This window comes from Ahaetulla prasina, chromosome 1, assembly GCF_028640845.1.
Source record: "Ahaetulla prasina isolate Xishuangbanna chromosome 1, ASM2864084v1, whole genome shotgun sequence".
Taxonomy (NCBI): domain Eukaryota; kingdom Metazoa; phylum Chordata; class Lepidosauria; order Squamata; family Colubridae; genus Ahaetulla; species Ahaetulla prasina.
Window position 1 is genome coordinate 160,927,345 of NC_080539.1, and position 22,002 is coordinate 160,949,346.

The following is a 22,002-nucleotide window of genomic DNA, read 5'->3' on the forward strand; positions in this document are numbered from 1 at the left end:
GAGAGAAGCACTGTTTTCCCCAAAATAAAACATCCCCTGATAATAAGCCCAATCGGGCTTTTGAGCGCATGGCAGTAAGGCCAAGCACTTATTTCAGGGTTCAATAAATTTCAAGAAACATTTTACTTCAAAGGAAGATAACTGTAGGCAGAAAAAAAAATTGCATATCCCAGGCTTACAGACAGCAACAATGGCACAAGTTCCAAACATCACAGATCATTTCATATATTATAAACAACCAAGAGGCTTCAGCAATTGATGGTATAAACAAGTTGAATAAATAAATAAATGAATAACTTTTCCCCACTTATCCATTTTTGTTTGTTGGGGGGGAAAGGCATTTTTACTTTGGCTTAAGCCGTATTGCTAGAAACCCAACAGCCAAATTTACCATTACCACTCAAACCTTTTAAAGTATTTTCCCCAAATTATTACTGAATACATTATTTTTTTTAAAATGATAATTTAGAAGAAAGAGCAAGTCTCATGCGCTGTTCCTACTCACCAATACAGTCCATGTTAAGCATGTCCACCAATGTCGTTACTACAGTTTCATCATTCAGTTTCTGCCAATTCAGTGCAAAGGGGACCAAGAAGCTTTTAACTCTTTCTGGTAAAAGGGTGAACAAATATATAGGTATGTACAGAATATAACGGAGATGACAGAGCAGGGGAGTCAGGAGCTTGCCTTGTGGGGATTGTGCCATGCGTTCTATCGTAGGGAAGAGCAGGATGCTGCGGAGAATCTAAAAAGGCAGAAAAAGAAAAAAGACTTGAACAAGGTACGGGAGAGAAAACTTTACATGCAATACCCAATATGGACAACTGGAGTACTTCTCCCTTTCCTACCCAGCATAATTTCGCTAAAATTAGCTGATGTGTATGAATCTTATGACCTCTATCCTTAGAACTGTATCCTTAATTGGGAGAAAACGCCACTGATAGGATTTTTATCTTAGTAGTAGTGGACAAAGCTAATCAACCTCTGGCTGGTAACAAAGGATATAATTTTGAATATGCTCCACTCTTAAGATTCAATGGATCAATTTTTAAAAAGATTTTTGGGTCAAACTATTCTTTAAAAAGGAATTTGCTATCCTATTCTTCAGAGAAAAATGAAATGTATACAAATCATTTATGTTCTCTTATTAAAATGCAGTACAACCCTACATATACATATTCCAATGCAATGTCTAATTTTTTTAAAAAAAAAGCGTAAGTGCAAAAGTTTGTTTATGCTATGCCTTCTTTTGCATCTGTACAGATTATGATGCAGTCATTCTGACATGAACAATTGTACAGATATGTCTGCAGAAATAAGGACATGTCTATTCTATTGAACAATTTCTTTCCTGTCCCTGACCTAATAACTCAGATCTCAAATTCTGGTCCTTTAATTGCTCATTTACAGAAGAAGCCTGCAAAATGTTTTCTTTTTTTAAAGTGGTATTTTCAATATTTCATTAGTAAACCCTTAAGCTTTCCATTAAGGACTTGTATTTCAAAATGGGAACGTAAGAAAAACGTTGCTAGGATTCCTGCCAATTTCACTGGTAGGCGAAAACTTCCAAATTATTTAGAAGGAAATCAAAAATAGTACCACTTCCATTATTGTTCAACTTTCTGAGAGGGCCAAGGCTGTGGGAGGTTACCTCATCTGATATAATTACCTAAGAGCCAAATTACATAGGTTTCTCTAAGGATGATTGTGCGCAGGATGCTCAACTGATGGCTTGGGTTAGATTTTATGCCTCATGGGTCCACACATTATTTCATGAAAATTAATCAGCTCTTTTTTTGTTATATTTATACAATGTTCTAATTATAGACTGGTTTAATCTACCTCCAATATTTGCTTTCTCTTGGGATTAAGTGAAAAATTATGGCTGGAATCTAAGAACATGTGCCTATGTTCAAATTGTTGTGAAAAGGTAGAAATCAAAATAGGACTTTGGTCTCCAAACATGCCTGCTAAGTATCAGATTGGGAAAGGATGATCTAGACCAAGGCGGTCAAACTTGCGGACCGCAGTCCAGATGCATCATGCGCTAGCCACGCCCATGCCCGGTTTAGCAAAGGGGGAAAAAGTCGTGATAAGTCACGTGACGATGCTATGATGACGCGAGTTTGACACCCCTGGTCTAGACCATAAATATTGCTATTCATTAGGGAAATGATGTTCAGAATGTTGTTTTCACTTACAAAATCATGAACCTTATCACTCAGTAATGGTCCTTAGGAAAAATGTGAGTTACGCCAGAAAGTTACCTACAATAATCTAGTTTCCTTCCCTATTCTCCAAGGTAATTCTTCTCCCAGTAGATCAGCAATAGGCGGCTTTAAATCACAGATTTTAAGTTAAATGTGAAGAAATCTGCTCCACGTTTTCTTGGCTTCAACACTTAGAATATTTCATGATGTGCATGTATCTTTCATCTCAAGAATTTTAAGGCTATTTATGGGACTGACGATGTAAGTTAAAAAAAAAAGGAATTCAGAGCTTAACGATAGAGGAATAAATGAAACATATTGAAAAAAGCTGGTAAGATTTATACGTACCTAAAGCTACATGAGATATTGTGGTAATAGTGTATATATTCATATACAAGGTATTACTTTTATCAGTGTGGAAATCCATGTCTCTTTATGAACTAAACCTAATCTCAGGACAGATTTTTTTGGGGGAAAATCTTTATAATTTTAAGATATTGCACAGTACATCATTCCTATCTTCCCTATCCTTTTAAGGGGAAAATTGATAGGCAATATCAAGGATAAGGGGCTAGGACGTTGAGCTTGTCGATCGAAAGGTCGGCAGCTCGGCGGTTCGAATCCCTAGTGCTGCTGTGTAACGGATTGAGCTCCTGTTACTTGTCCCAGCTTCTGCCAACCTAGCAGTTTCGAAAGCACGTAAAAATGCAAGTAGAAAAAATAGGGACCACCTCTGGTGGGAAGGTAACAGCGTTCCGTGCGCCTTTGGCGTTGAGTCATGCTGGCCACATGACCACGGAGCCATCTTCGGACAGCACTGGCTCTTCGGCTTTGAAACAGAGATGAGCACCACCCCCTAGAGTCGGCAACGACTAGCATATATGTGTGAGGGGAACCTTTACCTTTACCTTTATCAAGGACAAGTATGTTGAATTATATTTCCAAATTCTAGCATTTTCAAAAAAAACTTATAGAATTATGGCTGAAGATTTTCTTTTGAGAATCCAGACATAATAGAAATATACCTTGCCTAGCAATAGCAATAGCACTTATATACCACTTCACAGTGCTTCACAGCCCCCTCTAAGCGGTTTACAGAGTCAGCCTATTGCCCCCAACAATTTGGGTTCTCATTTTACCCACCAACCTTGAGCCTGGTGAGATTTGAACTGCCAAACTGCAGGCAGCCGGCAGTCAGCAGAACTAGCCTGCAGTACTACACTCTAATCACTGCGCCACCACGGCCTAAATTTATTTCTTTATTTTTCTCATTTTTGAACTGCCCAACTCCCCCAGAGATTTCACAGTGCCTTGAAATATTGCAATAAAGGACTGATCCTACTTAGTCCAACCCTGTCTGTTTCACCAACTGAGTCTACATTAGTTTGAGATTCCTATCTGAATATCTGTTATTGACAAAAGATATACTCATTTGGAATATCATTCAACAGGGAATATGTCAATTTGTACATAACTGGAATCCATCTGAAAATAAAGTAAGAATAATCCTGGAATTATTGTTATTGTGCAATGAGCTGCTTTGAAGACAATCATTCGGGTGACCCTGTCATATATAATAATAATTTTTTTTTTTTTTTTTTTTTTACAGAAATCTAAGATTAGGGTCAAAATGGCCTCAGGAGTTTCCAATGATCTAATGAGGAGGATTTTCTGACAGGAATTCAGAATGATGTTCCAAAATTCCTGTTCTTTTGAATATTCCTTGAATATTTGCTACCAACCTTCCTTCCATTGAGGACCTGTATACTGCACGAATCAAAAAGAGGGCTGTGAAAATATTTACAGACCCCTCACATCCTGGACATAAACTGTTTCAACTCCTACCCTCAAAATGACGCTACAGAGCACTGCACACCAGAACAACTAGAGGCAAGAACAGTTTTTTCCCCGAAGGCCATCACTCTGCTAAACAAATAATTCCCTCAACACTGTCAAACTATTTACTAAATCTGCACTATTATTAATCTTCTCATCGTTCCCATCACCCATCTCCTTCCACTTATGACTGTATGACTGTAACTTTATTGCTTGTATCCTTACGATTTATATTGATACTGTTTCCTGATTGCTTATTTGTAGCCTATAACTATCATTAAGTGTTGTAAATGTTGTACCTTGATGAAGGTATCTTTTCTTTTATGTACACTGAGAGCATATGCACCAAGACAAATTCCTTGTGTGTCCAATCACACTTGGCCAATAAAAAATTCTATTCTATTCTATTCTATTCTATTCTATTCTATTCTATTCTATTCTATTCTATTCTATTTCCACCAAAGTTAAATGTATAGCGCAAACTGAGCATTTATCTTCCAACAAACTGGACTAGAGGTTGAATGTTTAAACTGAGGTCTTGCAAGAGGAACTTATTACTTATTGAGAACAGTTTATTGTACTTCCTTTATGTTATCATTAATAGACAAATGTGAAGCATTTGGGATTCAGAAATTATAAACAAAGTTAAACTGCATGATGCACGCATTATTAAATTTAGTATGCTAATAGTTGCCATTGCCTTAAAATTCAGCAAACAAAAGTAAACATTCCCCGAAGATGAATGCCTTTTCTGAATTTCCCTGCAAGTTTGTTTTAGGTTTTGTGCTGCAACATCTAACTAAACCTGGCTGATCTCAAAAACTAAACAGAGTTATATCTCATTAATATTTCAGTGGAGACCATCAGGAAGTACCATGGTTGTAGGTCAACTAAACTAGAAATTGGAAAAAAGGATACTGAAAGAAAGTGATGACAAATCTCTTCCATACTGTTGTCAAGAGTACTGCCAGGAAGGATCCTGAAGTCACTGGGAGCCATATTTGACTCGAATCGAACTTGAAGACATGGATTTCAACCACCGCTTTAGAAAGAATGATCCTATTCAAGCACTGTTCTACATCTGTTTTGGGAAGGGGAAGGCATTCATCTAACATATATCAAAGATTTTGACAGTTTGATCCTTCAGCTTCTTAAATTAACAATTTTTATTATATCAGTTATGCTATCAAGGTCCCAAGGACATTTCAAAATTATTTTTCAGGCCTCATTCTTGAGTTTGGCAGGAGGCTTTGAGACATTTAATAACCAGTAGATAGCTGCTCCAGTGGTTCAGTTTTCAAGCATCTGCTCTTGTGTGTGGGAGTAAAATGTCCGTAGGCCATGCCATATTATTTATTATTTATTTATTTATTTATTATTCGAATTTATATACCGCCCTATCTCCCAAAGGACTCAGGGCGGTTCACAGGCATATAAAAACATCAATATACAAATTAAAATAGTCATTAAAAAACTTATTCTAATGCCCCAATTATTAAAATGGAAATATAAATATTAAAACCAATTTAAAACCCCTATAAATTTAAAATCTAAGCCAGTCCTGCACAGATGAATAAATGTGTCTTGAGCTCGCGACGGAAGGTTCGGAGGTCCGGAAGTTGACGGAGTCCTGGGGGGAGTTCGTTCCAGAGGGCGGGAGCCCCCACAGAGAAGGCCCTTCCCCTGGGCGTCGCCAGACGACACTGCCTAGCTGACGGCACCCTGAGGAGTCCCTCTCTGTGAGAGCGCACGGGTCGGTGAGAGGTATCTGGTCGCAGTAGGCGGTCCCGTAGATAACCCGGCCCTATGCCATGGAGCGCTTTGAAGGTGGTCACCAAAACCTTGAAGCGCACCCGGAAGGCCACAGGTAGCCAGTGCAGCCTGCGCAGGATGGGTGTTATGCGGGAGCCACGAGGGGCTCCATCTATAACCCGCGCAGCCGCATTCTGGACTAACTGCAGCCTCCGGATGCCCTTCAAGGGGAGCCCCATGTAGAGAGCGTTGCAGTAATAATATTATAGTTTAGGCAAGACATATTTTTGAAAGGATTTCTTCTATTAGTGTAAAGGAAGAGGAGAATTATATCTGGAGAGCTCTGTAAACAATCTCTGTAACATATACACTGTGTTGGTTCTGGGTGAAGGAAAAGGCATTAAAAAAATAGCTACTACAATCTTCTTTTTTCTTTTAAGATGTCATACAGCTGAAGTAGAGGATAACAATACTGATAACAGATTACATGGCAGTTTCATGTCATTATATTAAACCAGTTCACTATCAAACACATAACTGTTTCACTTCTAGAGATCTTGATAATCATTACAACATTCTGGACTATCTTTGTATCAAAATTTATTTATTTATTTATTATTAATATATTTAAAGAGTTTGGCTACATGCATGAATCAGGACTTTCTATGTGTCTTTGGAGGTTCTCAATCATCCAGCTCATGGTTGTCCCAATGTGCTTTTCCCAAAAGGTAATTGGACTTCCTTGGTTTTTTCTTTCGAAAACCAAGTTTGATGAGAAGCAAAATGTCTTCAAAGAGAAGAAAAAAAACAAACACCAGGAAAGTTCAGTTGCCTTTTGGAAAAAGCACCTTTGGGATAGGACTTCCTACATCTTTATATTTTTGTTAACAAATATTTATTAATTTTTATTTCATTATATATAAAACTCATTACACTTGAGCTGGAAACTATAACAACAAAGCGTGTACACTGAAACCACAACAATCTATTTTATGGTTGATAAATAAAGTATTTCTAGACTTCTACCCAGTCTTATAATAGCTGTGTACATAGCTATAGCTGAGTTACTTCCCACACGTAATTCCCCCAAACCATCATTTATATAATTGTTTCCTAGGTCAGAATTACTTTTTCTATAAGCTTATGAGAAGAGAAATGAAAACTATCCAACCAAATTACATTTGATAGTGTGTTGAAGAAGTGAACTGGCCATTTGCGATATCTGCCTGCCTGCCTGCCTACCATAATTTTATATACCAAGGTATCACGCTGACATCTTGCTCGGTTCTACTGCACATTTTTATCAGTTACACTCTCTCTTAGAAAATGGACAAGAACCCCTCTATAATAATATTTCCATGTCAGAAGCACCAAATGTTTCCATAGGGAAAGGATTTGCTGGTGTCATCACTGTTCCCCGAGGGACGCCCAGTTGGAGACTCGTTTTGTGCCCCCATGAAGTTGTACACCAAAGTTGTATCCATTTAGCTACTCATGGTCACCCACTTTCAAACTGCTGGGTTGACAGAAGATGGAGTGTCTGACAGGAGCTCACTCTGCCATGTGGCAACAGTGGCTCTTGAATGCAAACCTGCCAATCGTCAACCCAGTGTTGTAACCTTGTGACCCACTGCGCTCCAGAACTCCCCTAATCACAACTATTGGTTTAAAGATGCATGTCCTGAAACACAGAGCTGGCAAAACCACTCCTTACATTGTCATAAACTGCAGACAACTTAGTTTGCTGGCTCACACAATGGCTGTAACAGACTTGCCAGTGGTTGAGGGTCACTTCCATGCCTGAGGAAGAAATTATCTTGGAGCTTGTTTGCTTTTTGAAGAATAACTTGCTTTGAATTATTTGGGGATGTATGCAAAACAGTTAATGTAATCACCCTCAACTAAAAAGAATGCATGACTTGGATTCCATGCTTATTATATAATTTGAAGTTTCCAATAAATTTCAGGCCCTGATCAGATCAGCCAGCAAAAACAGGAAGCAATCCATTATTTTGATAACTGATCCACTGTGATGACCCCTAGAAAGAAAAACTTCCTCCAACTCCAGTTCTTATAGCTGCAGAGCACTGATCCATATTAAAAAAAAGTGTGCATGTAAAATTAAAGTAATTTAGAGTCAGATAGCTTTGAGGAAGCAAAATAAGGGAATTTTATAAGCAATCACAATAGTTCACTATGGACTGCCAACTTTTGAAGAAGAAATCTATGGAAGGCAAAACTGTGAAAAGTGTATAGTTCACATGTTGCACTCAATCTTTATGTATCACAAGCTTGGAAAGAGAAACTTTTATCAGGCAAGTGAAATCCACTTATTTTAAAGGATAACAATGCATTTAATCATAAGGTACAATTTGCATTAATGTATTGTATTAATTACCTGTTTGTTTAAAGCCAGAGCAGGAAAATTTATATGAGTTCAGGGCCATATTATCATATGGAAGGCCTTTTACTGCTGGCAAACGATGGAGCCAAAGCCAAGAGAAGGTTGAAAACCACTTTTCTTTTTTAAATTTTTCTTTCTCTCTACTGAGGCTCTGCAAACCATACAGTAGCAGCTTATAGCCACATGTGGCCTGTAAATTGCTCACCTATAAGTTAAAGCATGCAGAAATATATAAGACATATAATAATAGGGTGGAATAGGGTTGGAAGGGACCCTGGAGGCCTTCTAGTCCAACCCTCTGAAGCAGGAGCCCTTATACCATTCCGAACAAACAGCTGTCCAATTTCTTCTTGAAAACTTCGAGTGATGGAGCATCCACAAGTTCCACAGGCAAAGCATTCCACTGATTCTTTTCACCGACATGAAATTTCTCTTTATTTCTAAGTTGGATCTTTCTTTAATGATCTTCCACCTGTTAATTATTGTCCTGTCCTCAGGTGCTTTAGAGTAGGTCTACCCTTCCTCTTCTCTGTGATAGCCCTTCAAGTACTGGAAGACTGCTATTATATCACCTTTAGCCCTTGAACATATCACCCCTAGTGCTTGAACAGGGGGTTGGACTAGAACAGGGGTCTCCAACCTTGGCAACTTTAAGACTTGTGGACTTCAACTGGCTGAGGAACTCTGGGAGATGAAGTCCACAAGTCTTAAAGTTGCCAAGGTTGGAGACCTCTGGACTAGAAGACTTCCAAGGTCTCTTCCAATGCTATTATTCTCTCTTCTATCTTCCATATATATCTGCAGACTTTAAATCATATATGCAAAATGCATTTTATTTCTTATGACAGCAGTGAGATGAACATTTATACTACCTAGTGATATTCAACAAAAAGGGCCACCTGTCAGTCAGGTGATTCAGTTGATTGGAGCTGCCCACAGTTCCGACATAAAATGGGTGGCTCTATAAGTATTATAAACAAACAAAACAAATTTAGAAATGGTCTACTCAGATCCAAGCCAACCTACAAACAATCCTATTTGATGTATCGCGATTCTAGTGCAGAACTGTGTCTGCAACAGGCAAAGCTTTGTTCGGTTTTAGTCTTGCACAGAAGCAACATACCCAGCATATTTTCCAGAAGAACACAATGAAATTTACAGGAATACTAGAGTTTTATGAGGAGACTTTTCTGAAGAGAGAAAGCCTTCTAAAATCCACAGAAATTGTTCAGCTTTAGTATTTTATCATCTGATCTTAAAACAGTGCCTGCAGCTTTGTTTATCTAATGTGATGACATCTGTAGTAATAAATTCCAGCATATCTATGTCAAATTCTAGGCAGATAGGAAAGGAAATGTTGTTCAAAGGGAACACGTATTTACAGTATAAGAATAATGATGCCCCTTCCTGAATATGTTGAAACAGAATTTCACAGGCCAATATTAAAGTACACGGATTAATTTGATAACAACATCCACTTAAATTGCTTAAACCAATTCAAAAATTGGAGAAACAATACATAGAAAAATTATGGGTCACAAAGTGTTAAGCAAAGTTAGCTAGTGAAGCCACTCAAAACGAAGCACTGGTGACACTGAGACATAGATCTTTGCAGAATTGATAAATAATCACTCCATACCAATTGCCCAAATCTTTTCAGCCCTCAAGATCCTGGAAATGGATGTCCTAATTGCTAGAATCACTCTTAATTTGAAAACAGACCTATCAGTCACGGAAACCCAATATCTTCCCTTCCCCCCAAATGTAATTTAATGACAGCTTTCTGTAAAAAAGAAAAAAAAAGAAAAAAAGAGGTCTGCATCATTTCTTATAATGGAAACAAAATATGTTTCAAAATAGCTGTTCTTAGCCTTCTAAGACAGAAACGTTTTTTTGGGGTTGTTCGAGGTTTTGTTTTGGCTTGAAATGATGTCCAACTTGTATTCAAAACAAAATTCAGCTACTTTCAGTGGCACTTTTGGGAATGTTGCGACAGTACTAATTGGGCATTTATATTGTGGCTTTTGACTGGGCTAGTTTATAACAACTTACCTAATACAGCAGTAGATGGGATCATGATGTCCCTACTTCTATTAGCCTGGAGAGGATAAAAAGTGGAACACTGAGGCAAAATACTAATTAGTTAAACTCATGGTTTAGTTGCTCTGCTACTAGAGACAGGCCTGGATTGCTACAACTAATCAAACAGCTACTAATTCTTCTGCATTGCAAACATAAAGACTACTATTTGTTCTACGTTAGGACCATTTGAATTGCTCTGATGAGTTTTAGTGTGCATGTGAACTTTTTTAAAAACCATCTTGATGTTGACTATCCCAATGCAATTGCAAAGCTTTTCTGATGTACAAAATTGGAATACGAGTATACTTTTGTTGCTATTGTAGTCATGTTAATGATATTATTTGTGAAATTTAGAGAAGTCCAGCAAAGAACTTAGCAGATGTGATGGTAATTTATATTAACTGCTACCTGCGATCTGAGAGATAGAAATATCAGGTAAAGGGATTACTTTTATTATTATTTTTACTTACAAAACCATAATCCCCACATAGGATTACTTAATCTTATGGCCTGGAATGGAAAAAAAAAAAAGGAAAAGTCTTGTCCCATGTTCCCCTTATTTTCCAAAGCTGGAACATTCAAAAAATTTTGAGTTCGTTCAGATGGAACGAACTTGAGCAATTTCAAATTGTATTTTTTTGAAATAGAGCCAATACAGTATTTTCCAGCAGCATTTTTCAATAAAATTATTCTATTTCAAGTTTGAAGTAAAACATGTTTCCTGCTTTGCTCATGCTGCTAATTTTTTGCATAGGGTTCTTGATATTAGGGTGAGGTCCTTCGGAATTACCATAATAACCACTTGCTGTCCATCCTGCCTTCAAATATTCTTTGATCTAAATTCAGATCTGTATCAGGCCAAGATTACCACAGGCCAAAATAAGATTAAAATCACATGCACTAGTTATTTGCGTCTATACCTATGCAAATTACAATCCAATTACCTAATCCAACCAGACACCAATTTCACAAAGAACCAAACTCAGACTAAAATGCCCCACAGTCATTACCACATAGCTCACACTCCCCAGATTCACAAAACAATAGGAATACAACTGATAAAGATTATTCACTTACAAGCAGGTGTGTGTGGGGAATGACAATTCACTTGGGGGTTTGTTTCATCTACTATTAACCAACCGAGGGCAATAGATAAACTATAACTCCGAGGATACCTTATCTATAAATACTTTCACCAAGTAATTATTTTCTTCATGAAAAAGAAGAGACAATATTTTATGTATTTAGAATAGAATTTTTATTGGCCAAGTGTGATTGGACACACAAGGAATTTGTCTTGGTGCATATGCTCTCAGTGTACATAAAAGAAAAGATACGTTCATCAAGGTACAACATTTACAACACAATTGATGGTCAATATATCAATATAAATCATAAGGATTGCCAGCAACAAGTTATAGTCATACAGTCATAAGTGGAAAGAGATTGGTGATGGGAACTATGAAACGATTAATAGTAGTGCAGATTCAGTAAATAGTCTGACAGTGTTGAGGGAATTATTTGTTTAGCAGAGTGATGGCCTTCGGGAAAAAACTGTTCGTGTGTCTAGTTGTTCTGGTGTGCAGTGCTCTATAGCTGCTTTGAGGGTAGGAGTTGAAACAGTTTATGTCCAGGATGCGAGGGATCTGCAAATATTTTCACGGCCCTCTTCTTGATTCGTGCAGTATACAGGTCCTCAATGGAAGGCAAGTTGGTAGCAATTATTTTTCTGCAGTTCTAATTATCCTCTGAAGTCTGTGTTTTTCTTGTTGGGTTGCAGAACCGAACCAGACAGTTATAGAGGTGCAAATGACAGACTCAATAATTCCTCTGTAGAATTGGATCAGCAGCTCCTTGGGCAGTTTGAGCTTACTGAGTTGGCGCAGAAAGAACATTCTTTGTTGTCCTTTTTTGATGTTAGCTGTCCATTTGAGATCTTGCGATATGATAGAACCCAGAAATTTGAAGGTTTCTACTGTTGATACTGTGTTGTCAAGTATTGTGAGAGGTGGAAGTATGGAAGGGTTTTTCCTAAAGTCTACCACCATTTCTACGGTTTTGAGTGTGTTCAGTTCCAGATTGTTTTGGTTGCACCACAAGGCTAGTCGTTCGACCTCTCGACTATATGCGGATTCGTCATTGTCTCGAATGAGACCAATCACTGTTGTGTCATCTGCGAACTTCAGTAGCTTAACAAATGGATCATTGGAGATGCAGTCATTGGTATACAGAGAGAAGAGAAGTGGGGAGAGCACACAGCCTTGGGGCGCCCCTGTGCTAATTGTACAGGTATTTGATGTGATCTTGCTTAGCTTCACCTGCTGCTTCCTGTTTGTTAGGAAGCTTGTGATCCACTTACAAGTCTGGTCCGTACCTGTAGCTGGTTTAGCTTAGTTAGAAGAATGTCTGGAATGATGGTATTGAATGCTGAACTAAAGTCTACAAAAGGACCCTTGCATAGGTCTTTGGAGACTCAAGATGTTGTAGGATGTAGTGCAGAGCCATATTAACAGCATCATCTGTTGATCTATTTGCTCGGTATGCAAATTGCAAGGGGTCTAAGAGCGGATTCGTGATGGTTTTCAGGTAGGAAAGCACTAGCCTTTCAAAGGTTTTCATGACTACAGATGTTAGAGCAACTGGTCTGTAGTCATTCAGTTCCTTGATGGTGGGCTTCTTCGGCACTGGGATGATGGTAGAGCGTTTGAAGCAAGAAGGAACATAGCACATCTCTAGTGATTTATTGAAAATATGGGTGAAGATGGGGCCAATTGGTCAGCACAGACTTTTAAGCAAGAAGGAGTTATCTTGTCTGGGCCTGGAGCTTTTCCTGGCTTTTGTCTGTGAAATAGGTCCTGCACTTCCTTTTCTGTGATCACTAGGGGTTGTGAACCCAATGAAATGGGGTCAGTTGTAGGAGGCTTGGCTGTTGTTGGTGTGTCTGAGATGGGGGTTGTGGAGATAGGTGGCTGTAGTTTCCTTTCAAACCTGCAGTAAAACTCATTCAGGTCATCTGCCAGTTGTTGATTACCTTCAGCCTGGGAAGGAGGTTTGCCATAGCCGGTGATATTTTTAAGAGTTTTCCACATGTTTGCTGGTTCATTTGCTGAAAATTGATTCTTTAGCTTTTCAGAGTAGCTTCTTTTGCTGCTCTTATCTCCTTGTTAGTGCATTTCTGGCCTGATTGTACAGCATTTTATCACCTTTTCTGTAGGCTTCCTCTTTGAATGTCGTAGCTGCTTAAGTTTAGGTGTAAACCAAGGTTTGTTATTACTGTGTATTCGCAAGTTCCTTGTAGGTACACATAGGTCTTCACAGAAGCTGACATATGATGTTACAGTATCTGTGAGTTCATCCAGGTCTGCAGAGGTATCTTTAAAAATATTCCAATCAGTGCAGTCAAAACATGCCTGTAGCTTTAATTCTGATTCCTCCGTCCAGGTTTTCACTGATTTAATTATTGGTTTTATGGCTTTAAGTCTTTGCCTGTAAGCAGGTACAAGGTGAATCATGCAATGATCAGAGTGTCCTACAGCTGCACGTGGTAAAGACCGATAGGCATCTTTTAGTGTTGTGTAGCAGTGGTCTAGAGTATTCTTGCCTCTGGTGGGACAATTGACATGCTGAAAGTATTTTGGTAGTTCTTTCCTTAAGTTTGCCTTGTTTAGATCTCCCAAAACAATGGCCAGTGAATCAGGGTGTTTGGCTTCAGCTAGAGTTCGTAATGCCTCGTTTACGCAGGCTTGTGGTGGGACATAAACAGCAATTAGAAGAAATGAGGAAAATTCACGAGGCGAATAGTAAGGTTTGCAGTTGATAATTAGAGTCTCTAAATTGTTGTCACAGAATTTGTAAATTATGTTAAAATCTTGACACCAGGTTGAATTAATATATAGGCATAAGCCTCCTCCTTTCTTTTACCAGATGTTTCTGGAATCCTGTCTGATCGCTCAATTTGAAATCCTGGAATGTTCAGGCTGCTATTTTCAATTGATTCATTTAACCAGGTTTCAGAGAAGCATAGGACTGCTGAATTGCGAAAATCAGAATAGTATTTGTTTAAGAGGAGTATTTCATCCATCTTATTTGCAAGTGAGCGATATTTGTTAGGAAAATTGAAGGCAGAGGAGTTTTAGTAGTTCTTAGCTTGATTAAGATCCCAGATCTTTACCTCGCTTCCTTCGTTTCCGCTGCTTGGTTTTAGTAATCCATGGCTCCGTGGGAATTGCCTCCTCCTGTGTTAGAATCTCCTCCATGTTTGTAAAGACAGGCGGGGGTGAGATTAAAGAAAGCTGCTCCTTAAAGAAATGTTCCTTAATTTTTAGCAGATGGTCTCGTGAGTAGGAAATCCGTAGTGAGTCACAGAGAATAATTAGAAATTATTTTCTCAGTGGATTTGACCCAAGTGAAGATATACAGGTGACACTCAAAAAATTAGAATATTGTGCAAAATTTCATTTATTTCAGTAATGCAACTTAAAAGGTGAAACTAACATATGAGATAGACTCATTACATGCAAAGCAAGATAGTTCATGCCTTGATTTGTCATAATTTTGATGATTATGGCTGAAAATTCATGAAAACCCCAAATTCACAATCTCAGAAAATTAGAATATTATGCAAAGGTTCAATATCCTAGGCTCAAAGTTTCCCACTCTAATCAACTAATTAAGCCATAGCACCTGCAAAAGGTTCCTGAGCCTTTATCAGGGGTGTCCAAACTTGGCCCTTTGGAGAGTGGTGGACTTCAACTCCCAGAATTCCCCAGCCAGCATGAGCTATAAATTTAAGCAAGTTGCTAGTTGGAGAATTCTGGGAGTTGAAGTCCACCACTCTTCAAAGGGCCAAGTTTGGACATCCCTGCTTTAAATGGTCTCCCAGTCTGGTTCAGTAGGAATCACAATCATGGGAAAGACTGCTGACCTGACAGTTGTGCAGAAAACCATCATTGACACCCTCCATAAGGAGGGAAAGCCTCAAAAGGTAATTGCAAAAGAAGTTGGATGTTCCCAAAGTGCTGTATCAAAGCACATTAAGTCATGTGGAAGGGAAAAGTGTGGAAGAAAAAGGTGCACAAGCAGCAGGAATGACTGCAGCCTGGATAGGATTGTCAGGAAAAGGCCATTCAAAATGTTAAGGACTTTCACAAGGAGTGGACTGAGGCTGGAGTCAGTGCATCAAGGGCCACCACACACAGACGGATTCTGGACATGGGCTTCAAATGTCGTATTCCTCTTGTCAAGCCGCTCCTGAACAACAAACAATGTCAGAAGCATCTTACCTGGGCTAAAGAAAAAAAGAACTGGTCTGCTGCTTAGTGGTCCAAAGTCCTCTTTTCTAATGAGAGCAACTTTTGCATCTCATTTGGAAACCAAGGACCCAGAGTCTGGAGGAAGAATGGAGAGGCACACACTGCAAGATGCTTGAAGTCCAGTGTGAAGTTTCCACAGTCTCTGTTGATTTGGGGAGCCATGTCATCTGCTGGTGTTGGTCCACTGTACTTCATTAAGTCCAGGGTCAAGGCAGCCATCTACCAGGAGATTTTGGAGCACTTCATGCTTCCTTCCGCAGATGAGCTTTATGGGGATGCTGACTTCATTTTCCAACAGGACTTGGCACCTGTCCACTGCCAAAAGTACCAAAACCTGGTTCAATGTCCATGCTTGATTGGCCAGCAAACTCGCCTGACCTGAACCCCATAGAGAATCTGTGGGGCATTGCCAAGAGAAAGATGAGAGACATGAGACCGAACTATGCAGAAGGGTTGAAGGCCGCTATTGAAGCATCCTGGTCTTCCATAACACCTCAGCAGTGCCACAGGCTGATAGCATCCATGCCACGCCGCATTGAGGCAGTAATTGATGCAAAAGGGGCCCAAACCAAGTACTGAGTACATAGGCATGCTTATACTTTTCAGAGGTCCAATATTGTTCTATGTAAAATCCTTGTTTTATTGATTTCATGTAATATTCTAATTTTCTGAGATTGTGAATTTGGGGTTTTCATGAGCTGTCAATCATAATCATAAAAAATTATGACAAAACAAGGCGTGAACTATCTCGCTTTGCATGTAATGAGTCTATTTCATATATTAGTTTCACTTTTTAAGTTGCATTCCTGAAATAAATGAACTTTTGCACGATATTCTAATTTTTTGAGTTTCACCTGTAATACAAATTAGATTTTGACCCAAATGCATTCCTGCAGAACCAGCAGTTTTTGTACAGAGTAGAGAGTACTTGAATTAGACTGAATATAGGTTCAGTACTTTTTTAATTGTTCTGGGACCAACAGTATTCTTCCCTCTGAGGTGCTTGCCTTGAGCAACAGCATAGTGTAAGAATTAAAATTTTCGATACAAAATGAGATGTCTCAAAATATATCTCCACTTGCATTCTTAATTTTTTTGAAATTAATAATGCTAGGGAAGCAATATGATTGATATTCAGTTCATGAGGATCTTTATTTTAAAAAAATGTCCTCCCACATCCAGGATTTAACAGTTTAAAATAACAGTGTGGGAATTTTTTAAACATAGAGCTCAGGTATAATTTATATTCTAAACGTGTATGGAGCCAAGAGCTTTGTTCGTATCTCAGTTCCCATATTATATAATATACTTGCCTGAGTATGCATCAAGACATTTACTTATATACATACATTACTAAGGTCATGAGCAAATCTGCTATATTTTTTTTCTTATTCAAGTTGACACGAAGCATGCACATTTTCTCACTGGGGCCCATATATTATAATTATAATTCCTTCTAGTAGGTGGCTTCATTTTGATGTGTGATGGGAGAATCTAACAGAATGATTTTATATACCTTAACTACATTTTTTCAGTCCAGTAGTATTGAAAAGTTATATTTTCATCTAGTGCTCTTCATGCACTAGGCTTTCAAGACATGTTTATAAACAGCAAGTCATCCAAACATTACTTTGCCAACGACTGATCCAAAAGTTAATATCTTCAAAACATATTCATCCAGTTGAAGAAATGCTGTTTGTTTTTCAAAAGCAATCGTGAAATTTTCCATTAAAATGCAAAACATTTACTACTGCGAAGACGGTCCAGGCCACCTTAAAAAATGCAATTCTTAGCCATTCTCAATCATCTACCCAATTGTTCCTGCTATGTCTGTGTTTCTAAAAGGTACAGCATTTTTTACTGTCTTTGAATTCTAAATCCTGCATAAGATACAAACTTAGATTAGCTCTCCGGGGATACCTTTAGGACACCTATGATTCAGAAGAGCTTTCATCATTCCTTTGCTAATTTGTGCAAGTATACCTGAAAGAAAAATATTTAGCAGAAAAGCAATTCTCTAATATAACAGAAACAGAAATCTTTCAATTTCAGTATTAGTTTTAAAAATGACAGTGATTTATTTTACACAAAAAGTAACCCATTTGTTTGGACTTTCAGGAAAAAATAGCAAACTAAAGACAGCTCCACTAAAATCAAGAAGAGATCATATATTGTATTTTAAGAGGACATATGTTACTGCTCATATTTACTTATAAGTTGTAGGTACAAGTTGTATTACTATTAGTTGTTGTGATGAAGCGAGAAATCATTTTTTATATATTTCTTTTTCTTTATTGTAATTTTTCTCTTTTCTCTTTTTTTTTTTGGCCTCTCTCCATTTTTAATTTTTTTTTAGTTTATATTAGATTTTTATTGTTCTACATAATAATATCTAGACCCGTTCCAGTCCGGCTTCCGACCCGGTTACAGCACGGAGACGGCTTTGGTCGCGTTGGTGGATGACCTCTGGAGGGCCAGGGACAGGGGTTGTTCCTCTGCCTTGGTCCTATTAGACCTCTCAGCGGCTTTTGATACCATCGACCATGGTATCTTGCTGCGCCGGTTGGAGGGGTTGGGAGTGGGAGGCACCGTTTATCGGTGGTTCTCCTCCTATCTCTCCGACCGGTCGCAGACGGTGTTGACAGGGGGGCAGAGGTCGTCCTCGAGGTGCCTCACTTGTGGGGTACCGCAGGGGTCGATTCTCTCGCCTACCCTGTTCAACATCTACATGAAGCCGCTGGGTGAGGTCATCAGTGGTTTCGGGGTGAGTTATCATCTGTACGCTGATGATACTCAGCTGTACTTTTCCACCCCGGACCACCCCAACGAAGCGGTCAAAGTGCTGTCCCGGTGCCTGGAAGCCGTACGGGTCTGGATGGGGAGAAACAGACTCAAGCTCAATCCCTCCAAGACGGAGTGGCTGTGGATGCCGGCACCCCGGTACAGTCAGCTGGGGGCGAGTTAGTGGCCCCAAAGGAGGTGGTTCGCAACTTGGGCGTCCTCCTGGATGGTCGGCTGTCCTTTGATGAACATCTGGCGGCCGTCACCAGGAGGGCCTTTTACCAAGTTCGCTTGGTTTGCCAGTTGCGTCCCTTCCTTGACCGGGATGCCTTATGCACGGTCACTCACGCTCTGGTTACGTCTCGGCTGGATTATTGCAATGCTCTCTACATGGGGCTGCCCTTGAGGTGCACCCGGAGGCTGCAGTTAGTCCAGAATGCAGCTGCGCGAGTGGTAACGGGAGCCGTTCGTGGCTCCCATGTAACACCACTGCTCCGTAGTCTGCACTGGCTTCCTGTAGTCTTCGGTGCGCTCAAGATTCTGGTTACCACCTTTAAAGCGCCCATGGCTTAGGACCCGGTACTTCCGAGCCCGCCTGCTGCTCCCTTATGCCCCCCACCGCCCCGAACGCTCCCACAGAGAGGGCCTTCTCAGGGTGCCGTCCGCCAAACAATGTCGGCTGGCGGCCCCCAGGAGTAGGGCCTTCTCTGTGGGAGCACCAACACTCTGGAACGAACTCCCCCCTGGCTTACGTCAAGTGCCTGATCTTCGGACCTTTCGTTGTGAGCTTAAAACATATTTATTCATTCAAGCAGGACTGGCATAAATAGTTGTTTTTAAATTGGGGTTTTAATAATATTTTAAATTTTTAAATGTTTTAATTATCGGCCGCATAGTAATAGTTCATTTTAAATTCTTTTAATTGTATATATTCTGTGTTTTATTTTGGCTGTACACCGCCCTGAGTCCTTCGGGAGAAGGGCGGTATAGAAATTTAATAAAATAAATAAATAAATAAATAAAAGTACTATAAAAATAACAACCCACTTGTTTGAAATGTATCCTTAATTATTAATACATTTTCTACCTAACTTGAAGATATGCTATATTTTCAATTTCGACATTTTATTCCTTACCTTCTTTCACTATTAAGTTATCTGTGATATACAAATGATACACATGCACATTAGTGGAACTGAGGTAAGTAATAAGATAGCAGTGAGTACTGCCTGAGTAAGACAGGCGGGATACCTTTTTCCAGATAACCCCATTTCTTCTTTACTCATTTCATTTCTCCTTAAGTTCTTTAGGCAGCCACCTTCTACAAATCAAGGTACAAGGTCAACTTGTTCCACATGCCCACCCCTTTTAATAGAGATAAAACATAGTGTAACTGGGAAAGAGACAGAAAACAGGCATCTTGCGCAGAAGACTAAAAATACTGCTACATCAGTGTATAAACATCATGCTATCAACTTGCACCCAAAGGTATCCTTATTCCATTGACAAAGAATAATCTGCCAATGGAAGGAAATGCTTCTCTACTCTTGAAACATCCTCAAATCTCTTCTGGAGGATTGAAGATTCTCTAAAAGAAAACTGGAAACACGCATGGAATGATGCTGGTAGAATAGAGGGGGAAATCCCATTGCTTAAGAAAAAGCAGTCACTGGTGATCAGTGTACATACAATTGTAGCATATATCCAAAGACCCGACGTACTTGCACTGTTTAGGGGCAGATGTGCTAGTGGAATCTCTTAAAATGGGAATATCAACTGCTTATGCCCTTTGAACGCTATCTGAAGCCTTTAATGTTAAAAGTCATTCTACTAAATACTTTCAAGAGCACAGATCAGTTCATGCATAACTGAGATATATTCCAGGCAGGCAAAGCAATTGTGTTTATTTAAAGCATTTCTGAGTAGCCTTTGGAACTAGAAAAGGCCCACGGGTAAATTACATCTTTAAAACTTAAAAGCATACTTAGCAAAATTAAGATCAGGAAAAACCCAGTCCTTTAAAAACCAGAGCTCAGAAGAAATATATTTAAAAATTACTTAAAAGCCTTGTGAAACAAATAAGTTTTTACAGTCTGCCTTAAACTAAACAAAGAAAGCCACTGTCATCAGATGAAGATCCAGGGCATCGCAGAATCAAGAAACATTCTCAAGTTAAGACCATGATCTTTCGGAAGAAATACACCCTTTTCATAAATAAGTAGAATCCGGTCTTCAAGCTGAACTTTCTGACGATCAGCGGAATGTTCCTAAATCTGTCTTTTCTCCTGCCCACTCAATAAAATGAGCTTATTATCAAACTCTTGTCAACTACTTTTGTGGAATTGAATATAAACTGCAGTACTGTTCAGTGGCATCAGCATGTTGAAGACAAGTCATTCAGCGCTCCAAATGGTTCAGTGCTTCAGGAAGTAACAAAACTACAAAAGATAGATAAATGGAACCTTATGGGGCACTGCAGACAAAACAATGACACCGAACAGCAGTCTCCCAGCACCACCTTCTGGAGACAACATGCCATAAATGACAAGAGTCATTGCTACTTAATGTATTCAGGTCCTGAAAGATCCTCCGGTAGGAGAATCAAGAGTTCCACATGGCTTAACAGGCTGGTATTACCCTGTCCCAGAACAGATCACTCACCCAGATGAATCTAGTCTTTTAGTCCCATAAGCATCCCAAGGATGCTTTTCCAAAAGCGTGTAAGAAGAACTGAAGAAGCTTCTTGGATGAGAAGCAAAATGTTTTCAAAAGGAAAAAAACCCAAGAAATCCCAATTGTACCTTTGCTGGTCATGGTTCCAGTTGCAACCATGACCTGCATGGCTGAGAATCCTGACAGACATCTACCCAGAAGCCTTCTGTGCTGTAGCACTAGCCATCTGGATTAGCATCTCTCCAGATATTCAAACAGCTCCAAATGGGCCTTAAAGATCTGGTCTTTTCCCAGGTTCCATAGGAATTTAACTATGAGGATTAGATTATGGTTTATGTTAGTTTCCCCATTATGGTAATGTTTTATCTTTTTCCTTTTGGCTTAGTGTACTGTGCTGTGGTTTTGTTTTTAATATGTGAGCCAGACAGAGTTCTCTTGAATTGGGTGACCTAAGATCTCTGCATAAATAAATAAAAAATACATACATACATACATAGATTACATACATCAGATTAAAAGATCCATGTACTCTGTGTTGTTCAAGTATGTCTGGAATTATGAAGTCACGCCCTTTCAATCAGAATGGATAAAATGCGTGTATTTAAGACTGTCCTAACATTGTGTTAAATGTTGAGTCACAGGAAAATTCCTGTAAAGAAGATCCCTTTAAAGAAGATAAAGTTCTACTTTGACAAAGAATTATTTTGTTTGGAACATTGAGCATTTTCATATCATTAAAATATGCTGAATGTACAACTGAATATTGAAAAGCTTGGATGAAGTATTTGTCTGACACAGTATATAGAGTCTTCTCCTTGAGCAAGGAGCTAGACTAGAAGATCTCCAAGTCTCTTTCAACTCTGTTATTCTGTTAATTCCATTGGGAGTGTCCTTGCCTCTCAGGCCTACTGCGGTGAACATTATCAGTTTCATTTTTCTGGGCTATCAGAA

The 22,002-nt window shown here is 39.0% G+C and overlaps 1 protein-coding gene across 6 annotated transcripts in view; it reads right to left on the bottom strand.

Annotated features, from left to right (window-relative positions):
- The window catches only part of LDAH (lipid droplet associated hydrolase), a 102,261-nt gene that overhangs the window by 32,397 nt on the left and 47,862 nt on the right, over positions 1-22,002 (bottom strand). For 4 of the 6 annotated variants that reach the window (XR_009154776.1, XR_009154773.1, XM_058179542.1 and 1 more), the window contains exon 5: positions 506-746. Coding sequence is in view for 3 of the 6 variants with exons in the window: in XM_058179542.1 (XP_058035525.1) it covers positions 506-746 (241 nt within the window). In the remaining 3 variants the exon portion in view is untranslated. The remainder of the gene's footprint in view (positions 1-505; positions 747-22,002) is intronic. The other 2 variants (XR_009154777.1, XM_058179557.1) reach the window with 1 other exon arrangement.